Source organism: Bacillus rossius, chromosome 13, assembly GCF_032445375.1.
Source record: "Bacillus rossius redtenbacheri isolate Brsri chromosome 13, Brsri_v3, whole genome shotgun sequence".
In the NCBI taxonomy this organism is placed as follows: Eukaryota; Metazoa; Arthropoda; class Insecta; order Phasmatodea; family Bacillidae; genus Bacillus; species Bacillus rossius.
Window position 1 is genome coordinate 10020519 of NC_086340.1, and position 27599 is coordinate 10048117.

Genomic DNA, 27599 nt, shown 5'->3' on the forward strand with positions numbered 1-27599 from the left:
ACAGAGTGGAGATGGTATTACTCTTATTGAAAACGTGGAGTGGATTTAATGGGTGTTAGAACAATTTTTATTCATAAACAAGCTATTAATTAGACGCAAATATTGCATTAATATTGGAGCAGTTTCACAAAAACATAGCGCTGTAATATATATATATATATATATATATATATATATATATATATATAACTTTTGATTTTATGATGGTTATGGGGTATATGGATCATGAAACGAATAACTATAAACTATATAAATACTTTCCGGAAAACGCACCATGGTAATGGCTACAATAAGTAGGTTGTCTTCCTTGGAAATATACCTAAAAAAAAAAAAGGCGCGTTTACTTATGTACGCACGTTAGATGCTTTACTTACTTCGCGTAATAAATGCGTATTAATATAAACACTTGTATAAAATAAATTATTTAATTTAGTCAAATAATCCAGAAAATTTTAATTAATATAAAAATAAAAAAAAATGCTGATGGTTTATTTTTATGTATTAATTTCAATTATTTATAAAAAAATGTAATAATTAATAATGAAAATAAATTAAACATGCGGTAACATAACCTAACCTATAAAAAAAACTTAAAAATTTTTATAATCACAATTTATATCACTATACACAATAAATAAATTATAAGATTTATATGTATTAGCCGTATTTTCATCCTATGAAAATTTCGTTGCATGGTGCGTGTTTATCGTACAATTCCACTGTCATTTTTTTTATAACGCGTTTAAATAAGTATAACGTCAAAAGTGAATTTAGAAAAAAAAATTATGTTCAATTTTTTTTATGACTCCATGCGTAATGTTCATTTCGAATTGCACGAAAAATAACTTAAATTCCTTCCGGAACCTCCAGTTCTCTTGCTAGTTAATCTACGTCCGTGGATGATTTTTTTTTTTTTTTTTTCATTGGAAAGGTTTTGCGTGATCCGCTTCATTCTCGCCGCGCGCTCTGCCAGTTCGGGACGCTCATTTCCTGTCCGGGTTCGCTTCCGCCGGGAACGCGAGAGGTTCGGAAGCCGCGATCGCAGCTGAGCGCAGCCGTCGATCCATACCCGAGCCGCGCTCAGAGCCGGCATCCGACCATCCGGGCTGCGTCCGAGCTGTCACACGGCCATCCATACCCGAGCCGCGCTCTGATAAATAAAATATTCGCTTTTAAAGTAACAAAATTTCTTTACGCGATCAGCTAGAGATCGGAAAAATTCGCGAATTCATTTCGCCATAGGCTAAAATACAAATCGTTATACCTACCTCAGTGCTGCCTCTGCTATTGGTTCACAACTCACCTGGATGACTCTGGGCCAGTGAGAAACACCCGACCAAAGCTTTATCGAATCACAGGCTGCTACGTTGTGACGTCTCACAAGACAGCAGCCAATGAGTGGGTGGCATTTGACCGAGTGTACGTAGAACTGTGGAGTTCATCCTAGAGGTCATTGAACCCGCGAATTTTTCCGGTCCCTAGCGATCACACACGTACTTTATGCGCCCGCAGCTAGAATTCGCTGCCTGAATCGTAAATGTTTCTCGTCCACCATCACACGCAGATAGCAGCACGAAACAACAGGAAGTTTTTAACTATTAAAAACTTTAAAAACAAAAAATGGCATGGAAAAAATCCTAAACCCCCAGCTTTGGACCATAATATTGTCAAGAAATTTTACTAAAATACTGTCAACCTTGTTCAAATTCCTTAAGAAGTTAATATTATAATTTTTCCGTATACGTTTGAAGTTATAATTCTATGCATTACTAAAATATTGACACGAATAAAAATTTTAAAACGTTTTTTGTAACACTAAGTATGTGTTCGTTTATTTGTATTTTGCTTAAATTATTGAAAGGAGTTTGTAAGTACTTCCTTCAAACCAACCTTAAATTTATTGAGCTGCTGTTAAGTTATTATTATGCAATATTCTCATAACATAATGTTTTTAAAAAATAGTAGAAATATTTTTTTCAGTGATAATATTTTAATCACGTCTCTGAGGTTAACAAGCGTGCACTCTGCCGTTGTGTTCAGAATAATAATCTGTAATATCATCTTTGCAATGCTATTTTTATTTATTATTTTTAAAACTTGTAATTACTTTTTACTTTGACTAATTTATTTTACCAAATAAATTCCAGGGTAGTTTGTTTCACTACCATAAAGTTACCTTTGACCTTCCAATACGTTTGTTATGTCCCCTAATATTTACGAAATTGATTAAATGTGGGTTCATATTGCTGCACGTGGATCCGCCATCTTGTTTACACATTTCCATTAATGGACTTCCGCGCCATTTTCACGAAGTTACTCCTGCTAAATGCAGTATACTGAGAGCATGTGTACACATAAAATATATATATTATTCGTCATTTGCGCTCAAGTTAGTAGTTATCAAAAATGTTTCAGGATAATTTTTTTTTGTATTACTTAGTATATTTACAGCGATTTTAAACGGGTTTCGATATTGGTATCTACTAAGAAAGTAAGTGAAAAATAATTTCTGATCTCTCAAACCTTGCATTAAGGGCTGGTCGTATCAAAAATTGTTTGAGACAAAGGTTTTGGATGGCAATTTAAAAGTTTTACTATAATTTGGTCCGAATTTGATAGTGTGCTTTCTATGGGAGTTATGAATATGTCTTGTCTTTCAAGACCTTTTTTTTTTCCACTGTGCTAATCGTCTGTGTTATAAAAAAACCTGAAGGGATAAAAAAAGGTTTTTGGTACTTGACTACTATCAGGATCGAACGTTTGTGACATCATATTTCTGGAACACAACAATGTAAAAATATATTAGAACTTCCCTGATTTGTTGTGTTCCAAGCAGTAAAGTCATAAACTCCCGGCACGGTGCGCGGTGTTTTGGCTGGGAAGCCTTCTTTTCCCAGACGAGAGAGCCAAAACCCGAAGTTCCCCGAAGTTCATGTTTTTTTCCCCGTATATTTAATGTAGCTATCCTAACAAAATCAAACCGTCCACAATGTTTTAAAGTATTTATAATGTAGCTAACCTAACCTAATTGACCATTAGTATCATTTTATCAACACCGCCATATTTATTTACAATCAGGGGCGCAACAACTTAATTTCCAAAGGGAGAGGGGGGGCAATATACCTTTTTATAAAGAATCATAGATTTCCCTTATTGAAGCGGGGGGTTCTCCCCCGGGAAAATTTGTATTTCAAGCTGGAAAATGGTGCTATTTAAGCAGTTTTATTATATAAAAGTTGATTACACAGCACTTTCTTTGCCCCCGTTTTCCCCCAACGTCAAGGTTTCAGGAGGGGGGGGGGGAAATACCCTTGCCCCCTCCTCCCTTGTTGTTGCGCCCCTGTTTAAAATGAACCAAAAAAAACAACCGAAGATGCACGATTGGGCGTTTGGCTCTCTCGTCTGTGAGAAGAGGATTCCCGGTTTGGCCGGTAGCCCCGGACGGCCCGGGGCTGCGTGAGAGCCAATCTGCGGTGCTGTTCCAGCAACTACGAGAGCGGCAACATCCTGGACAACCTGCTGTCGCGCATGGAGCAGTACGCCAACAACCTGGAGACCCTGGTGGAGGAGCGCACCGCCGACTACCTGGAGGAGAAGCGCAAGTGCGAGGCGCTGCTGTACCAGCTGCTGCCCAAGTGAGCGCCAACACCGGCGTCCCGCCCCGTGCGTTCGTACCTTCTTCGTGCTGACAAAGTCTCAAGGCTCAGGACGCAGCCAACTGTCTGGTTAGCTGAGTGCGGTAGAGGGGCTGAGGCGGTGACTATGCTGGGATGGTGGTCCCAGCCGCTGGTCATTGCCGAAGCTCTAACACCCTCCCGATCAAACAACAGGAAGCGATCCCTCACAGTTCTGTTTTTCTTAAAAGCTCTGGAATGTATTATAAGAGAACTGGAATGTTACTCTTACCCTACCTCCGATAGCTATACCGTTCCCTGAACAGCTTCCCAGTATTAACTGCGCTCATTATTAACAAGCATATTAATTCCAAATAAAGTCACAATTTGAATATTCGATTTTATTTCCAATGGTTTTGATATATGTGTGTGTGTGTGTCTGTATATATGTTTGAATGAAACGTCAATTAAAATATAACATTATATTCCAATGTCCGTAAAAAATGCTCAGTAGTTTCCCGAAAAAAAAACGTCACAAATAACCATATCCCTATGTTGTACACAGTTACAAATACCTTTCTTGTATCGTTAGAAACTATATTTTTTTTTTTGGTAAGCTGGTTTCCAGAGGATTATTTTGTAAAGTACAGAATTTTTTTTTCTGTGCATATTGTCGCGATAAAGTCTTTCGCTGTTAAGTGATCGACTGTTGCGGTATGACGAATAAATTAGAATTGTACAACTGATAAACACTTGTCAGGTTTTCCATAGCAGTGTTTGTTGCAATAGTCGTTTTTTTATCGTTCAAGTTAATAATTAAATGTTAGTTTTTAACTTTCAGTTTAATTAATTTTAATTACTTAATTACTGATGATTATTTAAGTGAAAAATTTCACTTCTAGCGTGTGTGTTTTCCTCGATCATTTTTATAAATAAATTTAAGTTCTGTAAAAAAAATTAACGAATATTTACTAAGTGTAATATAATGAGTGAAAAAGTTGCGCAAATATTTTTTATTATTGTTATTAATTTTATGATGTTTAAAACCAATTATATGCCTATAAAACTAAGTAAATATTATGTGGAAACTTTTGTGATAGGACAACCCAGCCAAGTGAAGTGTAGTGTTCACATTACAGAAACGCAATGACAGTAAAATGAAAACATCAGTATGGCGTGTGAAATCCAGTTCTAAGTTACCAACAATTTAGGAATCAACCAACACATAACTGATCTGTTTTTATAATATACATTTGATAATTTAAGCTAAATAAATTGTCACCAACATCAGTAACAGACCCATTTATATATATTTAAAATATAATTGCTTCAATATTTTATCCAGTATTTATTGGTGTGTACATAATAAATATACTATTAAATCGTACGTATGGATGTTTTCATCAACTTTACATTATTTGAATGACTCGAATGGGTGAAAAGCCATCGCTTTCATGACTTCATATATATATATATATATATATATATATATATATATATATATATATATATATATATTAAACGTTTGAGAGTTGAGTTTTTTTATTTCGTTGGTTCATTATTGGTCGGGTTTTTCACAGCGTTATACAGGCGAAGAACATTAACCGTTTATTTATGACGCTGCAGTTTTTAAAGCCGTGTAAACCGAACCAGCAGTTCAAAAGCAGCGCTACGAACGACGGGTTCGGTAAAAACGAGGTATTCATTCAGTGTTACTGAAGGGAGGGAAATAATTCCCCAAGAGTACAGTCACCCGAACAAAGTCAGGCGTTCTAACGTACACACGCCCGTGAATTTAAAAAAAAAATTACCTCCTCCAGTACAAATCCTAAAAAGTAACTGCATTCTCTAATTTAATACACTATAAATATTAGGTACTAAAACGTCACGCAGAACTTTCGTAGACACCTCACCGGATGCGTGACTATGAGTAGAGACCCGGAAAATTCGCGGGTTCAATGACCTCCAGGATAGACTCCAATATCCTCTACACACACTGGCAAATGCCAACTGTTCATTGGCTGCTGACTTGTGAGTCGTCTCGACTGGGTGGCCTGTGATTCGACACTTCTATGAGTGAGGGTCTCTAATTGGCCCTCAGTCCTCCAGATTAACAGTGAACCAATGGCAGAAGCAGCACGAAGGTATGATTATTTGAATTTTAGAATAACGCGAAATGAACCCGCGAATTTTTCGGGTCTCTAACTATGAGGTAGGCAAACGCAGATTGAACTCCAGGCTAGATTGAACTGTTTCACGGATAATCTAGCCACTTGATGTGCTCGTTCGTTGGGCCGAAATGAGGTCAAAGGTTTTTTTCGTATTTTGGGCTTTCGCACAGGCTCAGAATAATTGCTTAGTGAAGCAACCCCAAGCATACTCACGTCCGACTGACAGGGATCTCATCATCACCAGTGTGGGCCTAGGGGCCCGAGTGCCGCGACTTGGCATCGAACCCTGAGGCCCGTTTAGGAGTCCCAGGTCGCTTACTGCGACCTATAAACTCCTGGTTTGACCTATAATAGTTTTGTTTTGGCTTTTTTTGATATTGTTTTCTAAGATATACTGCGAAGCTGTAATGAATGCAATTGGCCTTGAACATTTAAATTTAATTTCGTGTGGTGACTTTACTTTAATCTCGTGGTGTTGTCCAGCCCTCCCTTTAACCTCCCTTTGACCGTGTCAGCTTCCTTTCATCCTTATTTGATGCACTGATAAATATAATCAGAGCAAGGACAGCAAGGAGTTCCGGAAGGCCCGTTCTACAATGACACTGAAACGGAGACGAATTACGTAAACGGTGGAACATTCCACTATCTCGTCTGTTGCTTCCGCAATGCACGGAAACGTAACTAATGGCAACCAATAGCTAGAGACCGGAAAAATTCGCGATTTCAGTGACCTATAGAATGGACTCCATGATCCTCTATGCACTCGGGCGAATTGCATCTGCTCATTGGTTACTGACTCGTAGCACCTGTTAACTGGGATGCTCGTTATTCGATACTTATTTTTTTTTAAGGTTTTTCATTGGCCGAGTATCATTCAGATAAACTGTGGCCCAATCACTGATGCAGTAAAAAGGCAAAGGTTTTTGGATTCTAGACTATCACGAAATTAATCCGCGAATTTTTCAGGTCTCTACCAATAGCGTTACATTTCAAAATTATGAAATATTAATTTATTTAAATATTTGTATTATGCTTCGAGATATAAAACGAGCTTATTACCCGGGCATATATGCGTTGTGTTTCCCCAGTTAGTTGCCGATAGTTAGTTATTTATAAGTTAGTAGTTATTTGCAAACCGTTCCATGAATAGCGACCCAGTATTAACTGCGCACGTAATATACGCACGATACAAAAAAAAATAAAGTCAAATTGTTGGCATTCGATTATCTTTTAAATTGTTTAAGAAAATTATGCATGAATGAACCACCAATATAATTATGCGCCAATTTTCTTAAGAAATACTCGGTATTATTTAGAAGAACAAATTTTATATATGCAAAAATAACCATAGTCCTGAGTTATACAAAGTTGCAATATCTTTCTTGTAGTATTACAAACTATTTCTTGGCAACTGGTTTCCCAAGTAACGTGTTTATAAACGTACAGAATTTTTTTTTTGTAGGGAATCAACGAAAATCCGTATTCATATAAACAAGATGCAATCCCTTCAGAGGGTAGAATGTGGCAGCGGCCAATGGAAGAAAGCCATTTGTTTGTAAATTTGGAGGTCTGTAGTGGTGCCATTTTCTCTCGTTGTACTTCGTAATGTCGTCATATATGTGTCGAGAGATATCTAGTTCAATAATTATCAGAGTAAAGCAGATATATTTCTTCAGTTGTAGCTCACTTTCTGCAGGATGATTTCTTGTGCATTTTACTGTCAGTATTTGAAAGTGTAAATACGGTAAAAAAAAAGTTGGCACAAGCTGAGAGGGTTTTGATTTGTGATCCGGCTTTTAGCCGGGCATTAATGCGGGTGGACGTGAAACGAGATGGATGCCATCAGATTTTACTTAGCGGAGTCATGATTTATAGCCTTTGACGTCCACTGAGCGGCGAGTTCATTAGTGGTTCGCGAATCTCCTCTGCAAAAAAAAAAAGCTCCCGTTTGACCAAAGGCAATTAAAATCAATTAATATATTCGCTCTCCCGTTTACTCTCCCTGCTGTAAAATTTATTAAAATAACTTTATCTTATTGCATTTAAATTGTTCATCCACTTTTATTGCTCAGTTGTATTGCTTTGTGATGATATCAGTAAACTGATTTTTTATGGCGAAAAATGCTGAGGCAAATCCTGTTGAAAATAAGTTTTATTGTCTTGGGGGGAAAATAAGTAAATGCCATAGTCTTCATGCAACTTAAATCAATTTTCAAAGAGTGTTACGCCTGTCGTGTTGCAAACTCAGAAGAACTTTAAATTTTAATTTAGCTGGGGCACTCACAACGTTCAAAGATAAACAATCCTGGACATTTAACAAGCTCATTTTGACATGGGTTGGCTACGTCTCGTGATAACATGGTAACCGGGTGAAGCATTTTTTTTTGTTCATGGACTGTACCATGTTGGTTAGACGCCCAAAAAAATTTTCATCTGCTTTTGCGGTTTTTTTTTTTTCATAGGGCAAACAAACGTTAAAAAAAAAACAACTTCTTTGACTCAGAATTTACTTTTTGTAATTTCGTTGGTTGAAAAGTCTGAATTTTTTCTTCAGCTAATTTAAGTTGAGAAATTTATTTGTTTTCTTTGTTTGCCTGAGTTTCAAATGAAAATGTTTACGTTTAGCTACCAATGGCCGAAGTAACTTTTTTTTTCCTCTGATGCACTTGCTTGTATCTGGCGATGGCTTTTCTTACTCCTTAACGTAAATAATGCCAGTGAAAGAAATAATAGCATGACATAATTTGAAACTTGAAAATGATAAAGTTTGTGTAATCGTGACTTCCACTTACCACCTGTAGTGACATAAAATGATTTAGAGAAGTTGTATTGTTTCAAATATATTCACGTATCTAATGTACTAATTTAAGGTTCTTTCTAAAATAAAAAGACAGTAGTCTCCTTTTTTTAATAACGCTAAGATAAATGCTAAAAATTTAACAAGCATTTTTTTTTAAATACTGCTTGTTTTGAGCAGAATTATGAAGTTAAATGATTTTTTTTACAGCTCAGAAAATTAAGTGAATGCTTTAACAAAATATTTACATTTTGCTATTAGTATTTTTTCTTACGAAATAATAAGTAATTTTCGAACATACTTTTTTTCTTGAAACTTAATTTGTAACGTTTATGAAGGTACGAACTTTATATGAGTAATGAAGTCAGTGCCTGCGTTATATTTAACTATGTGCTTTTATTTTGACAGGAGTTATTCGCTGATTCTTACAAAATGTTCAAAATTAGCTTGAATTTTGACAGAAGTTATTTTCAGATTATTCCAGAATGTTCCGATTAGCTTGAATGTAGTCCGAAGGGACTTTCCGATTCTTCCAAAATATTCTGATTAGCTTGAACGTCGAACATAAATGGCAGCCCGGATTCCCAAAATGTTCATATATGAAGACGAAGTGACTTTCCGATTCTTCCAACATGTTCCGATTAGCTTGAACGTGGAACATATATGGCAGTACGGATTTCCAAAATGTTCATATATGAAGGACGAAGGGACTTTCAGATTCTTCCAAAATGTTCCGATTAGCTTGAGCGTCGAACAGAAATGGCAGCCCGGATTCCCAAAATGTTCATATATGAAGATTAAGTGACTTTCCGGTTATTCCAAAAATGTTCCGATTAGCTTGAACGTCGAACAGAAATGACAGCCCGGATTCCCAAAATGTTCATATATGAAGACGAAGGGACTTTCCGATTCTTCCAAAATATTCTGATTAGCTTGAACGTCGAACAGAAATGGCAGTCCGGATTCCCAAAATGTTCATACATGAAGACGAAGGGACTTTCCGATTATTCCAAAATGTTCTGATTAGCTTTAACGTCGAACATAAATGGCAGCCCGGATTCCCAAAATGTTCGTATATGAAGAACGAAGGGACTTTCCGATTCTTCCAAAATATTCTGATTAGCTTGAACGTCGAACAGAAATGACAGCCCGGATTCCCAAAATGTTCATATATGAAGACGAAGGAACTTTCCGATTCTTCCAAAAATGTTCGTATTAGTTTTGACATTGACGAAGTGTTGCAGGAATGTTAACAGTAATGACTAGGGCTATGATTATTTCGCGAAAAGATTAGTTATAGGTTAAAACATTGTAGCATCGTCTGTGTTTCGTGATTGGTTGAATTTCTTTCAGGCGCATGACGGTTGCTACAAGACCAATCACAGCTTCAGTGCGGAAGCAAACGCGTCCAGTAGCGGATCCAGAGGGGGGGGGGGGGTCTAAGGGGCTCAAGCCCCCTCCAAAAGCATCTGGGTCCACTATTGTTTTAGTGTTTGCCTTGATAAAGCCTAGCCTCAGCTGGGTCAAGCCCCTCCTAAACTAAAATCCTAGATCCGCCACTGAACGCGTCCTGACTGGCTCGGTCAAACACGGCAAAGTCTTCTCCCGCAGACGGCCGCCAATCACGAGGATTAAACCGCTGATACGGGTCTAAAAGGCGTTCAGGTTTTTTTTTTTTTTTCGCGAAAAATGCCTTCCCCTAGTAATGACAGTGTGATTCGCAAATGATCGACATCGGCTGGAACGCACTGTTGTTTCTGCGCAGGTCCGTGGCGAGCCAGCTGATCCTGGGGCAGTCGGTGATCGCGGAGACGTACGACAGCGTCACCATCTACTTCAGCGACATCGTCGGCTTCACGGCTCTCTCCGCAGAGAGCACCCCGCTGCAGGTGCGTCAAGGCCGGTCCACACGCAACGTCTTGTACACAGTTTTGACTGCGCAGGCAAAACTGTGCAAACAAAAGGTTGCGGTTTAGCCGTGTCCACACAACACAGTTTGCAGCCAAGTTTTATCCCATCAGTTGCGAGAATTCCTTACTTTGGCCAATTCTTTCCGGTACACCGACCTCAAAGAATTAATGTTTTTTTTTTTTTTTGTGTTAAAGTCAGGATGTTTTATTTGAGTAAAAGTTTTTGCAAGTCAAACAGGTTGTGCAGTAAAACCTTGCAGTAAATTATATATAGTTCATTAATATTACCTTTGTCAAAACACTGTGGGTGGAAAAAGTATTTAATCAGCTGCCTGTACCTAACCTGCACCACATGGCACATCCACAGACTTGTCTTAGGCATGCCATTGAGTCAAGGGTTAATTTGGGCCATATTAGGCAAAGGTACAGTAATAATTTTTGTTTTATAATTTCCAAAATTATTTAATTATGTTGTTTCCACAGTAGAGTTGTAAATCTAGCAATAAATTCTTGTTTTAATCGTCTCAAAATCAAATTTGCAGATGATTTATGTTTCAGGTGGTTGACCTTCTAAACGATCTCTACTCGTGCTTCGACTCTATCATAGAAAACTTCGACGTCTATAAGGTAAATTTTATGTTTAAATCTTTGGTAAAATTAACATCCTCAATTAATTACAGTACATTTCTGATGTGTAAACATCTTAATTCACGGGATACGACATCTGTTGGGAGTAATTTCATGAATAGAACGGAAGTCTCGTGGAATGTAAATGTGTAACCATGGTGCTGCAATCTGTGACATAAGGCGCGAACCAAGGTTCACAAAGCCAAAGTGAAACTTTATGGTATTTACTGTTTAGTTAATTTTAACTATAAAGGTAGTATTTTAATTTAAAATTTGTATAAAATCTGATTTAATGCCGGGATAGTTTTTTTTTTTTTTTTTTAAGTTTTCTTCGATTTTATCGGAGCCGTTTCATTTTATAGTAACCTTTCGCTTTGTAAATCGGATGATTTAACAGTCGATTTTTCTGCTTTGGCAACGAATTCTAGCGGCGGGTTGGGAAACTACGAATGATTCGCGTCAAGAAAAGTAGTTGAATTTTGAAGTGGTTTTTTGTTCAAATTTATAATTTTAACTTTTTATGCGAATACTGTACATTTTTCAATAAACATTAGGACTTAAATTGATTATAAATACAAATCCTATATTGCAATCAAATTTTTTAAAGCCTTTTTTATTGTAATTTGAAAAAAAAATTGTAAATAAATGGTTCAGATTATCAATGAACAGTTTCTTTTGTTTAGTAACATGGTGATAAATGCTGTAGAGTAGTAGTTTAGGAATCGATTGTTTTATTTATTTTTCCAACGTCTGACTGGAGACTGAAGCCGGTGTGAGTGTTGGGGAAGCCTTCTTTTCACAGACGAGAGAGCCAAACGCCCGATCGTGCATCTTCGGTTGTTTTTTTTTTTTTTTTTGTTGGTTCATTGTAAATAAATTTGGCGGTGTTGATAAAAGGAAAGACCATAAACATGGCAACGGTATTTATTTGTACGCCGCCATATTCTTCGTTTGCCGTGTGTCCGTGAATGTTTATTTTGGACAACTCATGATAACTAATGGTCAATTAGGTTAGGATAGCTACATTAATGATTCTGTGAAATCATGTAAACGGTTTCCTAGCGCTTGATAGCTACATATTAAAAAGTTACTTGCTAAGCAACCATAAAATGATTTTACAGTATTTTTTAATGTAGCTATACTCACCTAATAATAACCAACCATCCACAATGTTTTAAAGTATTTATAATGTAGCTAACCTATCCCAATCAACCGCAAAATTTAATGCGTCAATGCGGTTTATACAATGAGATAGAACGGCGTATGACGTATGAGTAGAGACCCGGAAAATTAGCGGGTTCAATGACCTCCATGATAGACACCAATATCCTCTACACACTCGGGCAAATGCCAACTGTTCATTCATTGGCTGCTGACAAGTGAGACGTCTCGACTGGGTGGCCTGTGATTTGACACTTCTATGAGTGAGGGTCTCTAATTGGCCCTCATTCCTCCAGATTAACAGTGAACCAATGACAGAAGCAGCACTAAGGTATAATTATTTGAATTTTAGCATAACACGAAGTGAACCCGCGAATTTTCCGGGTTTCTACGTATGAGTAAGCTGCATCCCAAATAAATATATCTGTTGTGGTACGGAAAGGAAAAATAGGCGAGCATTACTTCGGGGAACTTCAGGTGTGGCTCTCTCGTCTGTGAAATGAAGGCTTCCCCGAGTGTCGCACGCGAGGTGAAGGTGAGAGGGTGTGCGGCAGGTGGAGACGATAGGCGACGCCTACATGGTGGTGTCGGGGCTGCCCGTGAGGAACGGGTCGCTGCACGCCCGCGAGGTGGCGCGCATGTCCCTGGAGCTGCTTCAGGCCGTCAGGGGCTTCACCATCCGGCACCGCCCCAAGGACCAGCTCAAGCTGCGCATCGGCATGCACACGGGTGAGCGCGCTTCAGCCACCTCCTCGCCGCATGTGCGCGGGTGAGCGCGCTTCAGCCACCTCCTCGCTGTGTGCGCACTGGTGAGCGCGCTTCAGCCACCTCCTTGCCGTGTGCACACGGGTGAGCGCGCTTCAGCCACCTCCTCGCCGCATGCGCGCGGGTGAGCGTGCTTCAGCCACCTCCTTGCTGTGTGCACACGGGTGAGCGCGCTTCAGCCACCTCCTTGCCGTGTGCACACGGGTGAGCGCGCTTCAGCCACCTCCTCGCCGCATGCGCGCGGGTGAGCGCGCTTCAGCCACCTCCTTGCTGTGTGCACACGGGTGAGCGCGCTTCAGCCACCTCCTCGCCGTGTGCACACGGGTGAGCGCGCTTCAGCCACCTCCTCGCTGTGTGCACACGGGTGAGCGCGCTTCAGCCACCTCCTCGCCGTGTGCACACGGGTGAGCGCGCTTCAGCCACCTCCTTGCTGTGTGCACACGGGTGAGCGCGCTTCAGCCACCTCCTCGCCGTGTGCACACGGGTGAGCGCGCTTCAGCCACCTCCTCGCCGTGTGCACACGGGTGAGCGCGCTTCAGCCACCTCCTTGCTGTGTGCACACGGGTGAGCGCGCTTCAGCCACCTCCTCGCCGCATGCGCGCGGGTGAGCGCACTTCAGCCACCTCCTTGCTGTGTGCACACGGGTGAGCGCGCTTCAGCCACCTCCTTGCTGTGTGGACACGGGTGAGCGCGCTTCAGCCACCTCCTTGCTGTGTGCACACGTGTGAGCGCGCTTCAGCCACCTTCTCGCTGTGTGCGCACTGGTGAGCGCGCTTCAGCCACCTCCTCGCCGTGTGCACACGGGTGAGCGCGCTTCAGCCACCTCCTCACCGCATGCGCGCGGGTGAGCGCGCTTCAGCCACCTCCTTGCTGTGTGCACACGGGTGAGCGCGCTTCAGCCACCTCCTCGCCGTGTGCACACGGGTGAGCGCGCTTCAGCCACCTCCTCGCTGTGTGCACACGGGTGAGCGCGCTTCAGCCACCTCCTCGCCGTGTGCACACGGGTGAGCGCGCTTCAGCCACCTCCTTGCTGTGTGCACACGGGTGAGCGCGCTTCAGCCACCTCCTCGCCGTGTGCACACGGGTGAGCGCGCTTCAGCCACCTCCTCGCCGTGTGCACACGGGTGAGCGCGCTTCAGCCACCTCCTTGCTGTGTGCACACGGGTGAGCGCGCTTCAGCCACCTCCTCGCCGCATGCGCGCGGGTGAGCGCACTTCAGCCACCTCCTTGCTGTGTGCACACGGGTGAGCGCGCTTCAGCCACCTCCTTGCTGTGTGGACACGGGTGAGCGCGCTTCAGCCACCTCCTTGCTGTGTGCACACGTGTGAGCGCGCTTCAGCCACCTTCTCGCTGTGTGCGCACTGGTGAGCGCGCTTCAGCCACCTCCTCGCCGTGTGCACACGGGTGAGCGCGCTTCAGCCACCTCCTCACCGCATGCGCGCGGGTGAGCGCGCTTCAGCCACCTCCTTGCTGTGTGCACACGGGTGAGCGCGCTTCAGCCACCTCCTCGCCGCATGCGCGCGGGTGAGCGCGCTTCAGCCACCTCCTTGCTGTGTGCACACGGGTGAGCGCGCTTCAGCCACCTCCTCGCCGTGTGCACACGGGTGAGCGCGCTTCAGCCACCTTCTCGCTGTGTGCACACGGGTGAGCGCGCTTCAGCCACCTCCTTGCTGTGTGCACACGGGTGAGCGCGCTTCAGCCACCTCCTCGCCGCATGCGCGCGGGTGAGCGCGCTTCAGCCACCTCCTTGCTGTGTGCACACGGGTGAGCGCGCTTCAGCCACCTCCTTGCTGTGTGCACACGGGTGAGCGCGCTTCAGCCACCTCCTCGTCGCATGCGCGCGGGTGAGCGCGCTTCAGCCACCTCCTCGCCGCATGCGCGCGGGTGAGCGCGCTTCAGCCACCTCCTTGCTGTGTGCACACGGGTGAGCGCGCTTCAGCCACCTCCTCGCCGCATGCGCGCGGGTGAGCGCGCTTCAGCCACCTCCTTGCTGTGTGCACACGGGTGAGCGCGCTTCAGCCACCTCCTCGCCGCATGCGCGCGGGTGAGCGCGCTTCAGCCACCTCCTTGCTGTGTGCACACGGGTGAGCGCGCTTCAGCCACCTCCTTGCTGTGTGCACACGGGTAAGCGCGCTTCAGCCACCTCCTTGCTGTGTGCACACGGGTGAGCGCGCTTCAGCCACCTCCTTGCTGTGTGCACACGGGTGAGCGCGCTTCAGCCACCTCCTCGCCGTGTGCACACGGGTGAGCGCGCTTCAGCCACCTCCTCGCCGTGTGCACACGGGTGAGCGCGCTTCAGCCACCTCCTTGCTGTGTGCACACGGGTGAGCGCGCTTCAGCCACCTCCTTGCTGTGTGCACACGGGTGAGCGCGCTTCAGCCACCTCCTTGCTGTGTGCACACGGGTGAGCGCGCTTCAGCCACCTCCTCGCCGCATGCGCGCGGGTGAGCGCGCTTCAGCCACCTCCTTGCTGTGTGCACACGGGTGAGCGCGCTTCAGCCACCTCCTCGCCGTGTGCACACGGGTGAGCGCGCTTCAGCCACCTCCTTGCTGTGTGCACACGGGTGAGCGCGCTTCAGCCACCTCCTTGCTGTGTGCACACGGGTGAGCGCGCTTCAGCCACCTCCTTGCTGTGTGCACACGTGTGAGCGCGCTTCAGCCACCTCCTCGCCGTGTGCACACGGGTGAGCGCGCTTCAGCCACCTCCTCGCCGCATGCGCGCGGGTGAGCGCGCTTCAGCCACCTCCTCGCCGCATGCGCGCGGGTGAGCGCGCTTCAGCCACCTCCTTGCTGTGTGCACACGGGTGAGCGCGCTTCAGCCACCTCCTTGCTGTGTGCACACGGGTGAGCGCGCTTCAGCCACCTCCTCGCCGTGTGCACACGGGTGAGCGCGCTTCAGCCACCTCCTCGCCGCATGCGCGCGGGTGAGCGCGCTTCAGCCACCTCCTTGCTGTGTGCACACGGGTGAGCGCGCTTCAGCCACCTTCTCGCTGTGTGCGCACTGGTGAGCGCGCTTCAGCCACCTCCTTGCCGTGTGCACACGGGTGAGCGCGCTTCAGCCACCTCCTTGGTGTGTGCACACGGGTGAGCGCGCTTCAGCCACCTCCTCGCCGTGTGCACACGGGTGAGAGCGCTTCAGCCACCTCCTTGCTGTGTGCACACGGGTGAGAGCGCTTCAGCCACCTCCTTGCCGTGTGCACACGGGTGAGAGCGCTTCAGCCACCTCCTTGCCGTGTGCACACGGGTGAGCGCGCTTCAGCCACCTCCTTGCTGTGTGCACACGGGTGAGAGCGCTTCAGCCACCTCCTTGCCGTGTGCACACGGGTGAGCGCGCTTCAGCCACCTTCTCGCTGTGTGCACACTGGTGAGCGCGCTTCAGCCACCTCCTTGCCGTGTGCACACGGGTGAGCGCGCTTCAGCCACCTCCTTGGTGTGTGCACACGGGTGAGCGCGCTTCAGCCACCTCCTTGGTGTGTGCACACGGGTGAGCGCGCTTCAGCCACCTCCTCGCCGTGTGCACACGGGTGAGAGCGCTTCAGCCACCTCTTTGCTGTGTGCACACGGGTGTGAGTGCTTCAGCCACCTCCTCGCCGTGTGCACACGGGTGAGAGCGCTTCAGCCACCTCCTTGCTGTGTGCACACGGGTGAGCGCGCTTCAGCCACCTCCTCGCCGTGTGCACACGGGTGAGAGCGCTTCAGCCACCTCTTTGCTGTGTGCACACGGGTGAGCGCGCTTCAGCCACCTCCTCGCCGTGTGCACACGGGTGAGAGCGCTTCAGCCACCTCTTTGCTGTGTGCACACGGGTGAGAGCGCTTCAGCCACCTCCTTGCTGTGTGCACACGGGTGAGCGCGCTTCAGCCACCTCCTCGCCGTGTGCACACGGGTGAGAGCGCTTCAGCCACCTCTTTGCTGTGTGCACACGGGTGTGAGTGCTTCAGCCACCTTATTTCTCTATGCATGCGGGAGAGAGAACTTCAGCTACCTCCTTGCTGTGTGCACACGGGTGAGCGCGCTTCAGCCACCTCCTTGCTGTATGCACATAGGTGTGAGTGCTTCAATCACATCTTTGCTATATGTACATAAAAAGTATTGGCACACACTCTCTTCTTCACTGGGGTAACGTAAATGTGCCCTTTAAATAACTATGGGAGACTGGTGGATCTTTTAGTTTCAAAAGCAAAATAATAACTAGTGCGATTTCGTCTATATAAGTGCCTCAGTATATTGATTTTACTTTTAATTAATTTAACATTAACCAAAAAAACATGAATTCAACAAGCAGGTTAAAAAGTAACTTAATTTACATATATGTATGGCCAAATACATGCAACTTAACAGTTACAGCTTCTATAGTGTGTATATGTGTATATATATTTAAATGCTGAATCTTGCGAACTCAGTGACTACATATGTGTTTGTATTACTTATCATTTATTAACCAAGAAAATGGCGTTAGAACATACATGAAGTTCTCTTTAATATGAAGAACGCTATGCTATCTCTTACTATTGATGTTAAGTATATACTCACTTTAATAATACCTTAAAGTATAATTGTCAACACACGTGCGCTGCCTTGTCCAGCCCTTGTATTTCGGGAGGCCTTCTTTTCACAGACGAGAGAGCCAACCGCCCAATCGTGCATCTTCGGGTTTTTTTTTTTTTGTTCATTGTAAATAAATATGGCGGTGTTGATAAAAGGATACTAATGGTCAATTAGGTTGGGTTAGCTACATTATTAATACTTTAAAACATTGTGGACGGTTGATTTGGTTAGGATAGCTACATTGAAGATACGGAAGGGAAAAAAAAGCGAGCATGAACTTCGGGGAATTTCGGGTGTGGCTCTCTCGTCTGTGAAATGAAGGGTTCCCTTGTATGTCGGTACTGCGTGGGTGCGTGACGTGACCCGTGTGTTGTTCTGCGTGCGCAGGCCCGTGTGTGGCGGGGGTTGTGGGCCACAAGATGCCCAGGTACTGCCTCTTCGGCGACACCGTCAACACGGCCTCCCGCATGGAGTCCAACGGCATGCGTGAGTACGCCACTGCAAGCTTCTTTTTTTTTTTTTTTTGACGTGACGACGTCTAATAAATCGATGAACGCTGGCTGCACGCACTAAAAAGTGTCCCGTAACGCGAATGGTCCCGTTACTCTGTGTCCCGTTATGCTCATTGTTCCGTTACGCTGTGTCCCGTTACGCAGTCGGCGAGTGCAGTAATAATAGGTTATGTTACAATTTACTAAAAAATTATAGTGATTCATATAATTTATGATGGATATTTGATTACACTTTATTTATAAGAAAACTTGTTCATAATTATATTCAAACTTTATAGCTAACGCAAGTTTTTTTAAAATTAAATACAAGTCATCTACACCTGAACTGTTTCGTCGACTGTTTATGAAGTGAAGTGAAAAGTTAATGTGGTTTTCATTGCTTATTAAAACAACAATTTCGGCAATAAATTTTAATTATTCTTGCATTTTAAAAATCTTATTACTAGTATAATTTCAAGTATTTATTCTTTTATTATTAAAATAAAAATTATTCAATTTTATTCATAAAAATATGCAATCATTTCATCAATGTTTTGTTATGACTTTGTCTCGTTAAACTATCGTCCGTAAACCGACTTTACAGAAAACCAGTTTTTTTTTTTTTTGACGTGTCGTCTAATAAATCAATGAACGCCGGCTGCACGCACGAAAAGTGTCCCGTTACGCACATTGTCCCGTTACGCTGTGTCCCGTTACGCTCATTGTACATTTGCCCCGCATCTATCTCTCTTCCACTCGATTGGAACAACCATCGATTTGACTTTTTCGATGCACATTAAACTTGAAACACTCCCATTCGTTTCCTTCTTTTCCTATCATCGTCCTATCTTTAACAGAATAACACAGATTGGAAGAAGTTAAATAGCAAACATGTATAAAAGTTATAGTTAAAATAATCTCTTCGTTAAAGTAATAAACATATTTGAATTAATGGGTGCAAATAAAAGTAAATTTATCAATTTAAATTGTAGATATTTTCACTCCTTTGTATCCATACAAAATAGTGATAATTCAATAAAAATGATTAAATTTTATTCATAAAAGTATGCAATCATTTAATCAATGTTTTGTTATGACGTTGTCGCGTTAAACTATCGTCCGAAAACCGACTTTACAGACAACCAATTTTTTTTTTTTTTTTTTTTTTTTTTTTTTTTTTTAACAGTTTTCAGAAATAAGCACAACGCACGCTTCTTGGCTGGATTCGTATGTTTCCAGTTACGAGGTTTTGGGTGAAAATTCTCATTTCGGCCTTGTTGAAGTTCTTCACTCAAATATTTACTAAAGTTTAAAAAAAATCTCGAAAGTATCAACTCGCACTACATGTAGAGGTTTTATTTCCACCTTCAAAAACGGATTCCCAACACTTTTAGTAGTTTCCTGTAAAATAAAGTGAGCCAGTCTTTCAGTACTCGCGAGAGATGTGTAATATATCTAACCTCGGTAACGAGCAAATATATGTGTTCTCATGTTGCAAATACTTTTATAATACGAAACTCGGACACTATATTTAACGTACGATTGTATAAAAAAATGCCGAGCGTGATAGATACTAGCAAATTGTGTTTTCAACTACATTTCTTGACGCGAAATACGTGTAGTTTCCGCACCCGCCGCTAGAATTCGCTGCCGTAGCAGCTACGACGACTCTATAATCATTTGATTTGCAGTCCGATATTTTAAACTATATAATGAAACGGCCTGATAAAAGCTGTAAAATATTTTTTTAAAAATAAACTGAACCGCCGCTTTGGAGCTGATTTTCTTCAAGAAATTTTATTAAAATACTGCATTTTTGAAATTAATTAACCAATAAATTCTATAAAGTTTTCCTTTGGCTTTGTGATCTTTGGTTCGCGCCATCCGCCACAGATGGCAGCACCGTGGTTACACATTTCCGTTTCATCGGACTCCCGTTCCGTTCAGGAAATTACTCCTACCGAAATGCCTTGTGCCGAGAGCTGGGATGTTGCACATGGAAACCAGTATCCTTGGAACATCCTGTATCGCAGTCCGCGCCAGAAGGCGTGCCAGTTTAGGCTCGCTTACTTCTCATCACTCTTACTTGAGAGATGTTCCTGTCAATATTTCACGATAGCTTCCATGCTGTTTGCGCCAATGGCGGCTTCAGGATGACTTTTCGGGAGGGGCTATCGCACAAAGAAAGGTCGTAGTTGCAAAAAATGACAGTGGTCAGATATTGGCCTTGGAATATTATTTACAAATTACAGGTTTCAAATACAGAACCTTAGTAGCTCCATGCAACTTTTGATGAGATAAAAGTTTAACATATGAAATTTAATATTTAAGTAAACATAAATATACACTAATCAATAAAATTGGTCTCTGGAGGGGCTATCGCCCCCACCGCCCCCCTTCTGGAGCCGCGCTTTGTTTGCGCAATACTAGCTTAAAATACACTGCATTGCCCGGGCTTTACGCATCGTGAAGAGACCATTTTTAGTACATTGCATTATAAACAGCATATTATAAATTACATATTTTATATGTCATAATATTGATATCAGAGAGTGAATAAAATATCAACAACGCAATAGCCGTTGTCAGGAAGTGAAAAACGCATCAAAAATGCAATAGCAAAAATTCTGTTAAAGAAGTGGAAATGGGATGAGGTGGGTTTCCGAAATTTCACGTAGCCGTTGACCATCCGCTTCTTTCGGAGGTCAAGTGTACAAAATTGCATCGAGATCGGAGTAAAGCTGTATATTTTTGTAAGTAACGAACAAACGGAAAGTCTAGAAGTATAGAAGATGTCACAACTTAAGTCACCAGATATTTACTAAATTTTATCTAATAGCGGTAAAATAAAATCACCTAAGTTTTCAATTAATTATGAACCCTTGTGTGACATTGCACAGCTCGGAAAGAACGCGACAAAAAAAGTTGCGACGAAACAAAAAAAAAATTCAAAAGAGCTGTCGCGATGAATTCAGAGGAACGGCTCTTGCATAAGAAGTTGACGACGATAAAACGGTGAGATGTAAGGCCCGTTTTACAACGTCACTTAAACGGTGACAGATCTCCGGGACCATTTTACTGCCGCGTCTGCTGCTTGCACAATCACAATTGCACGGGAGCGTAACAAATGGAAGCCATTTTTAGATTGCGTTTCAAGGTTACGAGATATTAATTTAATTACAATATATATATATATATATATATATATATATATATATACATTATGCTTCGAGATTACATTACGGGCAGAATTTACGTAAATAATGAAAATAAAAATCAAATTAATAGAGACCGGAAAAATTCGCGAATTCATTTCGCGATAGGCTAAAATACAAATAGTTACACCTCAGTGCCGCCTCTGCTATTGGCTCACAACTCACCTGGATGACTCTGGGCCAATGAGATACACCCAACCAAAGCTTTATCGAATCACAGGCTGCTACGCTGGAACTTCTCACAAGACAGCTGCCAATGAGTGGGTGGCATTTGACCGAGTGTACGTAGAACTATGTTCATCCTGCAGGTCATTGAACCCGCGAATTTTTCCAGTCCCTACAAATTAGTAATAGAACCCTGTATCTTCTTGTACTTGAAACGAATTTTAACGTATTTAGAGCATAACGAAACATGTAGCAGCCAAGCGCTCGGCTTCTATTGGTCGAGAAAAGCTCAGTATTGCCTCAGCTACTCCGTGCGGGTTCGTCTCCATCTCCGTTGTGTCCGTGCGATCGTAGAACGGGCCTAGAAGCAGCCTGCGATGCGCGGTATGCGCTGCTCCCCTTACAGACGCCACGCGGCTACCAACCACTCCGCATTAATTAAAGTTCCCCCTTCTCGTTCTCCTTCCGTCGTGTGCGAAGCGGTGACGTTCCAGCGGAGGGTGGCATTCGTGGCGGGGTTTTGTTTGCCCGGCGCGCTGATTGCGGAAGCTATGGGGCACAAGGGGTGTCAGCGAGATGCCGCAAGCTCGCTCCACCGCGAACTATTGACCTTTCCGCCCCAGAGCGAACTCCTGGGGGACGCGAACTTCGCGAGGGAACAGCGGGTCAGAGGACGGAGTTGCATTACAAAAAAAAAATTGGTTGTCTGTAAAGTCGGTTTACGGACGATAGTTTAACGTGACGTCATAACAAAACATTGATGAAATGATTGCATACTTTTATGAATAAAATTGAATCATTTTTATTTTAATAGTAAAAGAATAAATACTTGAAATTATACTACGTAGTAATCAGATTTTTAAAATGCAAGAATAATTAACCTTTACTGCCTAAATTGTTGCTGTCATAAGCAATGAAAACCACATTAACTTTTCACTTCACTTTATAAACAGTCGAGTGGAAGAGAGATAGATGCGGCGCAAGCGTACAATGAGCGTAACGGGACACATCGTAACGGAACAATGTACGTAACGGGACAATTTTTCGTGCGTGCAGCCGGCGTTCATCGATTTATTATACGTTGTCACGTCAAGAAAACTTAAGTGATGTTATAAATACGATTGGTAAATTATAAAGATAATCAAATCAAAATTTTAAATAATTACTCAGTATTCAATATTAATGCAAACAGGTGTATAAAATTAATGAACTAATTTAGTAAATAAATCGTGTTAGAATATTAATTAATAATGTAAATAAATATAATTATTTATTAAATAATAATGATATAATTAACAATGTAAAAACTATTTACATACAGAAATATAGCCATAATTACATATATATATATATATATATATATATATATATATATATATATATATATATATATATATGGGATTACACAAAGCATAAATTCCCGGGTAAGAATCCAAACCCAGTTTTACTGCGAACACTGTTTTGTAGTGGTACTGGTACAGTTTTTTTCATGTAAATGAACTAATTTACAAATATATGTAATATTATATAAATATTTATGTTCCATTCACAAAAAAAAAATAAGCGTATGCTGGCTTACACGAGGCATGCTTCCAAGTTTTAGACGCGAAACATGTTACAACCAGATTGATAACGTCTTCTAAACCGTCTCATGTAGGACCTGGCAAAAAAAAAAAAAAAAAAAAAAAAAAAAAAAGTGTACTGTGACGAAGGCGGCTGTCAATAAAAAAAACTATAATTTTAGTAAAGCTGGAAAAAAAAATTCAGAAGTTTGAATATTATTTCATGTCGTGTTTGTATCTGTGCCTTTCGACTTTGTCCGCGTGGGATAGTTTCAGAAAAACTCGCGCAAACAAAATTACGTGCATACTGCGGGAGAAATTTAACTAATCGAGATGAAGCATAATTATTATATGTTACTTCACGGCATGTTTTACGGCCGTGTTAAATTTCATCAATATGTGTTGGATGGTTTTTTTTTTTTTCCTTTGATGTTACAAATTAATTTGTCTCTGTGTCATATGACTTGTCTCAAATTTGACAGTTCTCGGAAGGTAGTTCCAAGTGTCTCTAGTTATTTAGTTCCAGTGAGTGTTTAGGCCGGGGGGGGGGGAGGGTATGTTCGCCCGCATATCCCCCAGTACAACCCCACTGGGTATAGATAGAGACCGGAAAAATTCGCGAATTCATTTCGCGATAGGCTAAAATACAAATAGTTATACCTCAGTGCTGCCTCTGCTATTGGCTCGCAACTCACCTGGATGACTCTGGGCCAATGAGAAACACCCGACCAAAGCTTTATCGAATCACAGGCTGCTACGCTGGGACGTCTCCACAAGACAGCAGCCAATGTGAGTGGGTGACATTTGACCCGAGTGTACGTAGAACTGTGGAGTTCATCCTACAGGGCATTGAACCCGCGAATTTTTCCGGTCTGTAGGTATAGATAGAGACTGGAAAAATTCGCAATTTCAATGACCTCTAGGATAGACTCCACGATCCTCTATGTACTAGGACAAATTGCACCTGCTCATTGGATAATGACTCGTGACACGCGTTACCTGGGATGCTTGTGATTTGATTCTTCATTTGTTGAAGGTTTTTCACTGGCTTAGAGTCGTTCAGGTAAACGGTGGTCCAATCACTGACTCAGAATGAAGGTGAACGAGTTTGGAGTCTAGCCTACCGCGAAATGAATCTGCGAATTTTTCCGGTCCCTAGGTATAGATGATGGTGTTTGTATTTTCCTCGGTCACGTACTCGACGTGACACGCTCCTACGGAAGGAAACCCTTGTGTCCGCAGCTCTGAGGATCCACGTCAGCCCCAGTACCAAGGCCGTGCTCGACACATTCGGCTCCTTCGAGCTGGAGCTGAGGGGACAGGTCGAGATGAAGGTTTGTGCTGCTCTCCTTTGTTAACATACGTCATCTTAGCGTCGCAAACTTATGCTTGAAATATTTTAACGAAAGTTACTTTTTATTTTTTATTTTTTGTGGCACGCAAATTTGGTCCTCGTAGACTTTGGCTTTGTGTTTAAATGAATGAACTGCTGAGTGGGAAAACGATAACATTCCACAAAATGGCGAAATGAACCCCTGAGACAATCCATTTTGTAGTATTTCTTATGCTCTATCCATTTAATGTAAGAAGGATAATATCGCAGTGGTAGGCCATTGTTGAAAATGATGCTGAATATTTCAATGAGATGAAGAAGGATAAAATTTACAGGATTTTATCCTTCTTCCACCCAAAATGAATGCTGTCAAAATATTATATATGACCATTATTGCCTCAAATGCGTGCAAAAATAAATTTATTATTGTTTATTGCATTAATATATTGTATTTAATACATTATTTATTATGCTTTTGTGTTGCAAACATTATTTATATTACTTTTTTTTTACTGTTTGTTGATTAGTGGAAAAAGGATAACATTCCGGCACATTCAATTATTCGTATTTCTTTACTTACTTTGACTATGGACTCGGAAATTGTGTACTCTTGCTGTATACTATTACACCTACAGTTGCTCAATAGTGAAGTTTTTGATCCAAACTGTAGTTTTCGTACAAATCAGTTTTTCCTATTTTTCTCATAACATGTATATCTGGAATATTAACCTTTTTACACTCAGCTGTTCAAATATTTTTTTAATGTTGTAATATGTACTTCAGAGAAAAAAGTCTAAGTCGAAAAAAATTGAAAATTTTCGTTTCATGGTAGAATACGTCCTAACATTTAGTTTCCTACCAAACCGTAACACCGAAACTCACTCAGAAGGTACGAGTTGTATGTAGGTATATGAGCTTTTCGGGTTCAAAGTTTTTAGTTTAGCCGTACAAAGCGCAAGTCCAGTTACAATGTCGTACACCTGTGGCTGCCGCCCGTTAGGAAGACATATAGGTATATCGTAGCTTCCTTCTTGAGGTTGATAAAAAAAAATACCATAGAACAGTGAAAAGGTTCGTATTGGGGATTTTTTTTTTTACCGGATATAGTTTTAACGGGAATGACGAATGTGAAGTGCGACCCGCTAGAAAACACTGGGCCCAATGTAAGTAGGGTACTGAAATGAGAACCGACGGTAACAATTGAACCCTGAGCGGAACATGAGCACCTGGCGGCCAAGGCGAATGTTGTGCTGTGTTACTGAGAGAGAGAGAGAGAGAGAGAGAGAGAGAGAGAGAGAGAGAGAGAGCGGTATCCTCGTGACTGTGACACTGAGATTCGTTCGGTTGTGGATGTCCACCTCCGGACCAACTCTCTACTGAGTACCGCCCAGAGACTCTTTGTAATTATTTTGCTACGGAGTACCTGATCCGTAACTACCTTTACCTCCTGCCTGAGGGATGTGGATGTGAATTTATACCTGTTCTTAGCATGGCCTCCCACAAGGGTGGGGCTGGGTGGACCCCTGGGTACAGCCCTGTTTATTTTTAAATGTTTAACTATTATAATTTTTACAAACAAATAAAATTTAATATTTTTTTATCCAATGAAATTTTAGAAGATTTTACACACCTACGCCTAATTTTATTTTTCTGTAACTATTTTCAATCTTATCTTAGTGTGTTTAATAAATATAAATACTCACTGTGGTTATTCTTAAGTAACAAAAATTTCATAAATGAAGCTTAGTTTGGACTTATATAATAGTAACCATTATTATACCCTGTATTTTCAGGTTAAATAACATCTACAAAGAGTGTAGGTAAGAAATAACCATGCGATTATGACGTAGCACGCGACTGTAAAATTGGGCCCGGAAGGGGGAGGGGTCCAGGGCCCGTCCGTGGTTGTTGGTAACGACTAGAGACCTGCAAAATTCCGCGGATTCATTGACCTCTAGGATAGACTCCACAGTCCTTTAAAATACTCGCGGAAATGACACCTGTTCACTGGCTACTGACGCGTGAGACGTCTCAACTAGGCTGTCCGTAATTCGGCACTTTCTTGGTTTAGTGTTTCCCATTGGCTCACAGTTCCCCGGATATAAAAAATGTGGGCCAATATCGCAGAAGCGGTACGAAGGCAGGGGCGTAGCCAGAGGGGGGTTTTAGGGGTTTAACCCCCCCCCCCCCTTAGCACCAAATCTTTAATTAATTTCTTATTCATCACTCAAACAAATTTCATATTAAAATTAATAAAAAATTTTACCATTACGATATTTAAATTTAAGTACCGAAAACTGCTAAAATATCACTATTTTACACCTTAAAATCCAAATTTTCCCGGGGGGAGGACCCCCGGACCCCCCGCTTTAATACGGGGGGGGGTCCATGCTTCTTAACACCCCCCCCCCCATGCACAAATCTTGGCTACGCCACTGTACGAAGGTATAGTTTGTCTTGATGCTAGCCTACCGCGAAACGAATCCGCGAATTTCGCACGTCTCTAGTAACGACCCGATGCCTTGCAGGGCAAGAAGGAGAAGATGACGACGTACTGGCTGCTGGGGGAGCGGCGGCCGCCGGGGGCGGACCCCGGGGGCGGAGGGGGCGGCGGCACCCCGCCCGCCGCCGGCTCCGGGGGCCAGACCTCGGGCCTGGCCAACCACGTGGCGGACTGGGCCTGCGCCGCCGCCGCCGATGCTAGCACGCCGCTGCTGTCGGGCGCGCCGCGGGACTCCAGCGTGTGAGGGCGAGGCCCCGCTCCAACTGTGGCCCCGGGGGATGTTACACTAGCCCCCGCCGTCGTGTCTGCTGCTTCCTGCTGCTGCCTGCTGCTGCCTGCTGCTGCCTGCTGCTTCCTGCTGCCGCGCGGGACCCTGACACGTGGCCACCTTTCCGCGATTGCATTCCAAAGGCTACGATGTATTAAAATCCAAACCCCCACGCTTCGAGATCACAGCGCGGGCATAATTCACAAACGTGTGAATAAAAAAATAAAATAAAAAATTTTAAAGGCCAAAGGTAAAAATGAAAACAACTAGATGCTCTTGTACTTGAAAACAATAAATTTTTTTTCCCGACGTATTTAGAACGTAAAACGTAGCCAAGTATCTCGGCTTATGTTGGCCGCGCGGAGCGACGTGTTGCCGAGCTGATTCCGCGCGAGTCCGTCTCCGCTCACGTGATCCGTTTCCGCCTCCCTGTCATTGTAGAACGGCTTAATGCGTAGCCGTCGTTCATGA

The 27599-nt window shown here is 42.8% G+C and overlaps 1 protein-coding gene across 1 annotated transcript in view; it reads left to right on the forward strand.

Moving 5' to 3' along the window:
* The window catches only part of LOC134538593 (atrial natriuretic peptide receptor 1-like), a 302281-nt gene extending 275177 nt beyond the window's left edge, over window positions 1–27104 (forward strand). Inside the window, exons 16-22 of the mRNA XM_063380019.1 lie at window positions 3486–3635; window positions 10348–10471; window positions 11051–11119; window positions 12835–13009; window positions 17979–18077; window positions 24267–24358; window positions 26886–27104. Of these exons, the coding sequence (XP_063236089.1) occupies window positions 3486–3635; window positions 10348–10471; window positions 11051–11119; window positions 12835–13009; window positions 17979–18077; window positions 24267–24358; window positions 26886–27104 (928 nt within the window). The remainder of the gene's footprint in view (window positions 1–3485; window positions 3636–10347; window positions 10472–11050; window positions 11120–12834; window positions 13010–17978; window positions 18078–24266; window positions 24359–26885) is intronic.
* The last annotated feature ends 495 nt before the right edge of the window (window positions 27105–27599 follow it).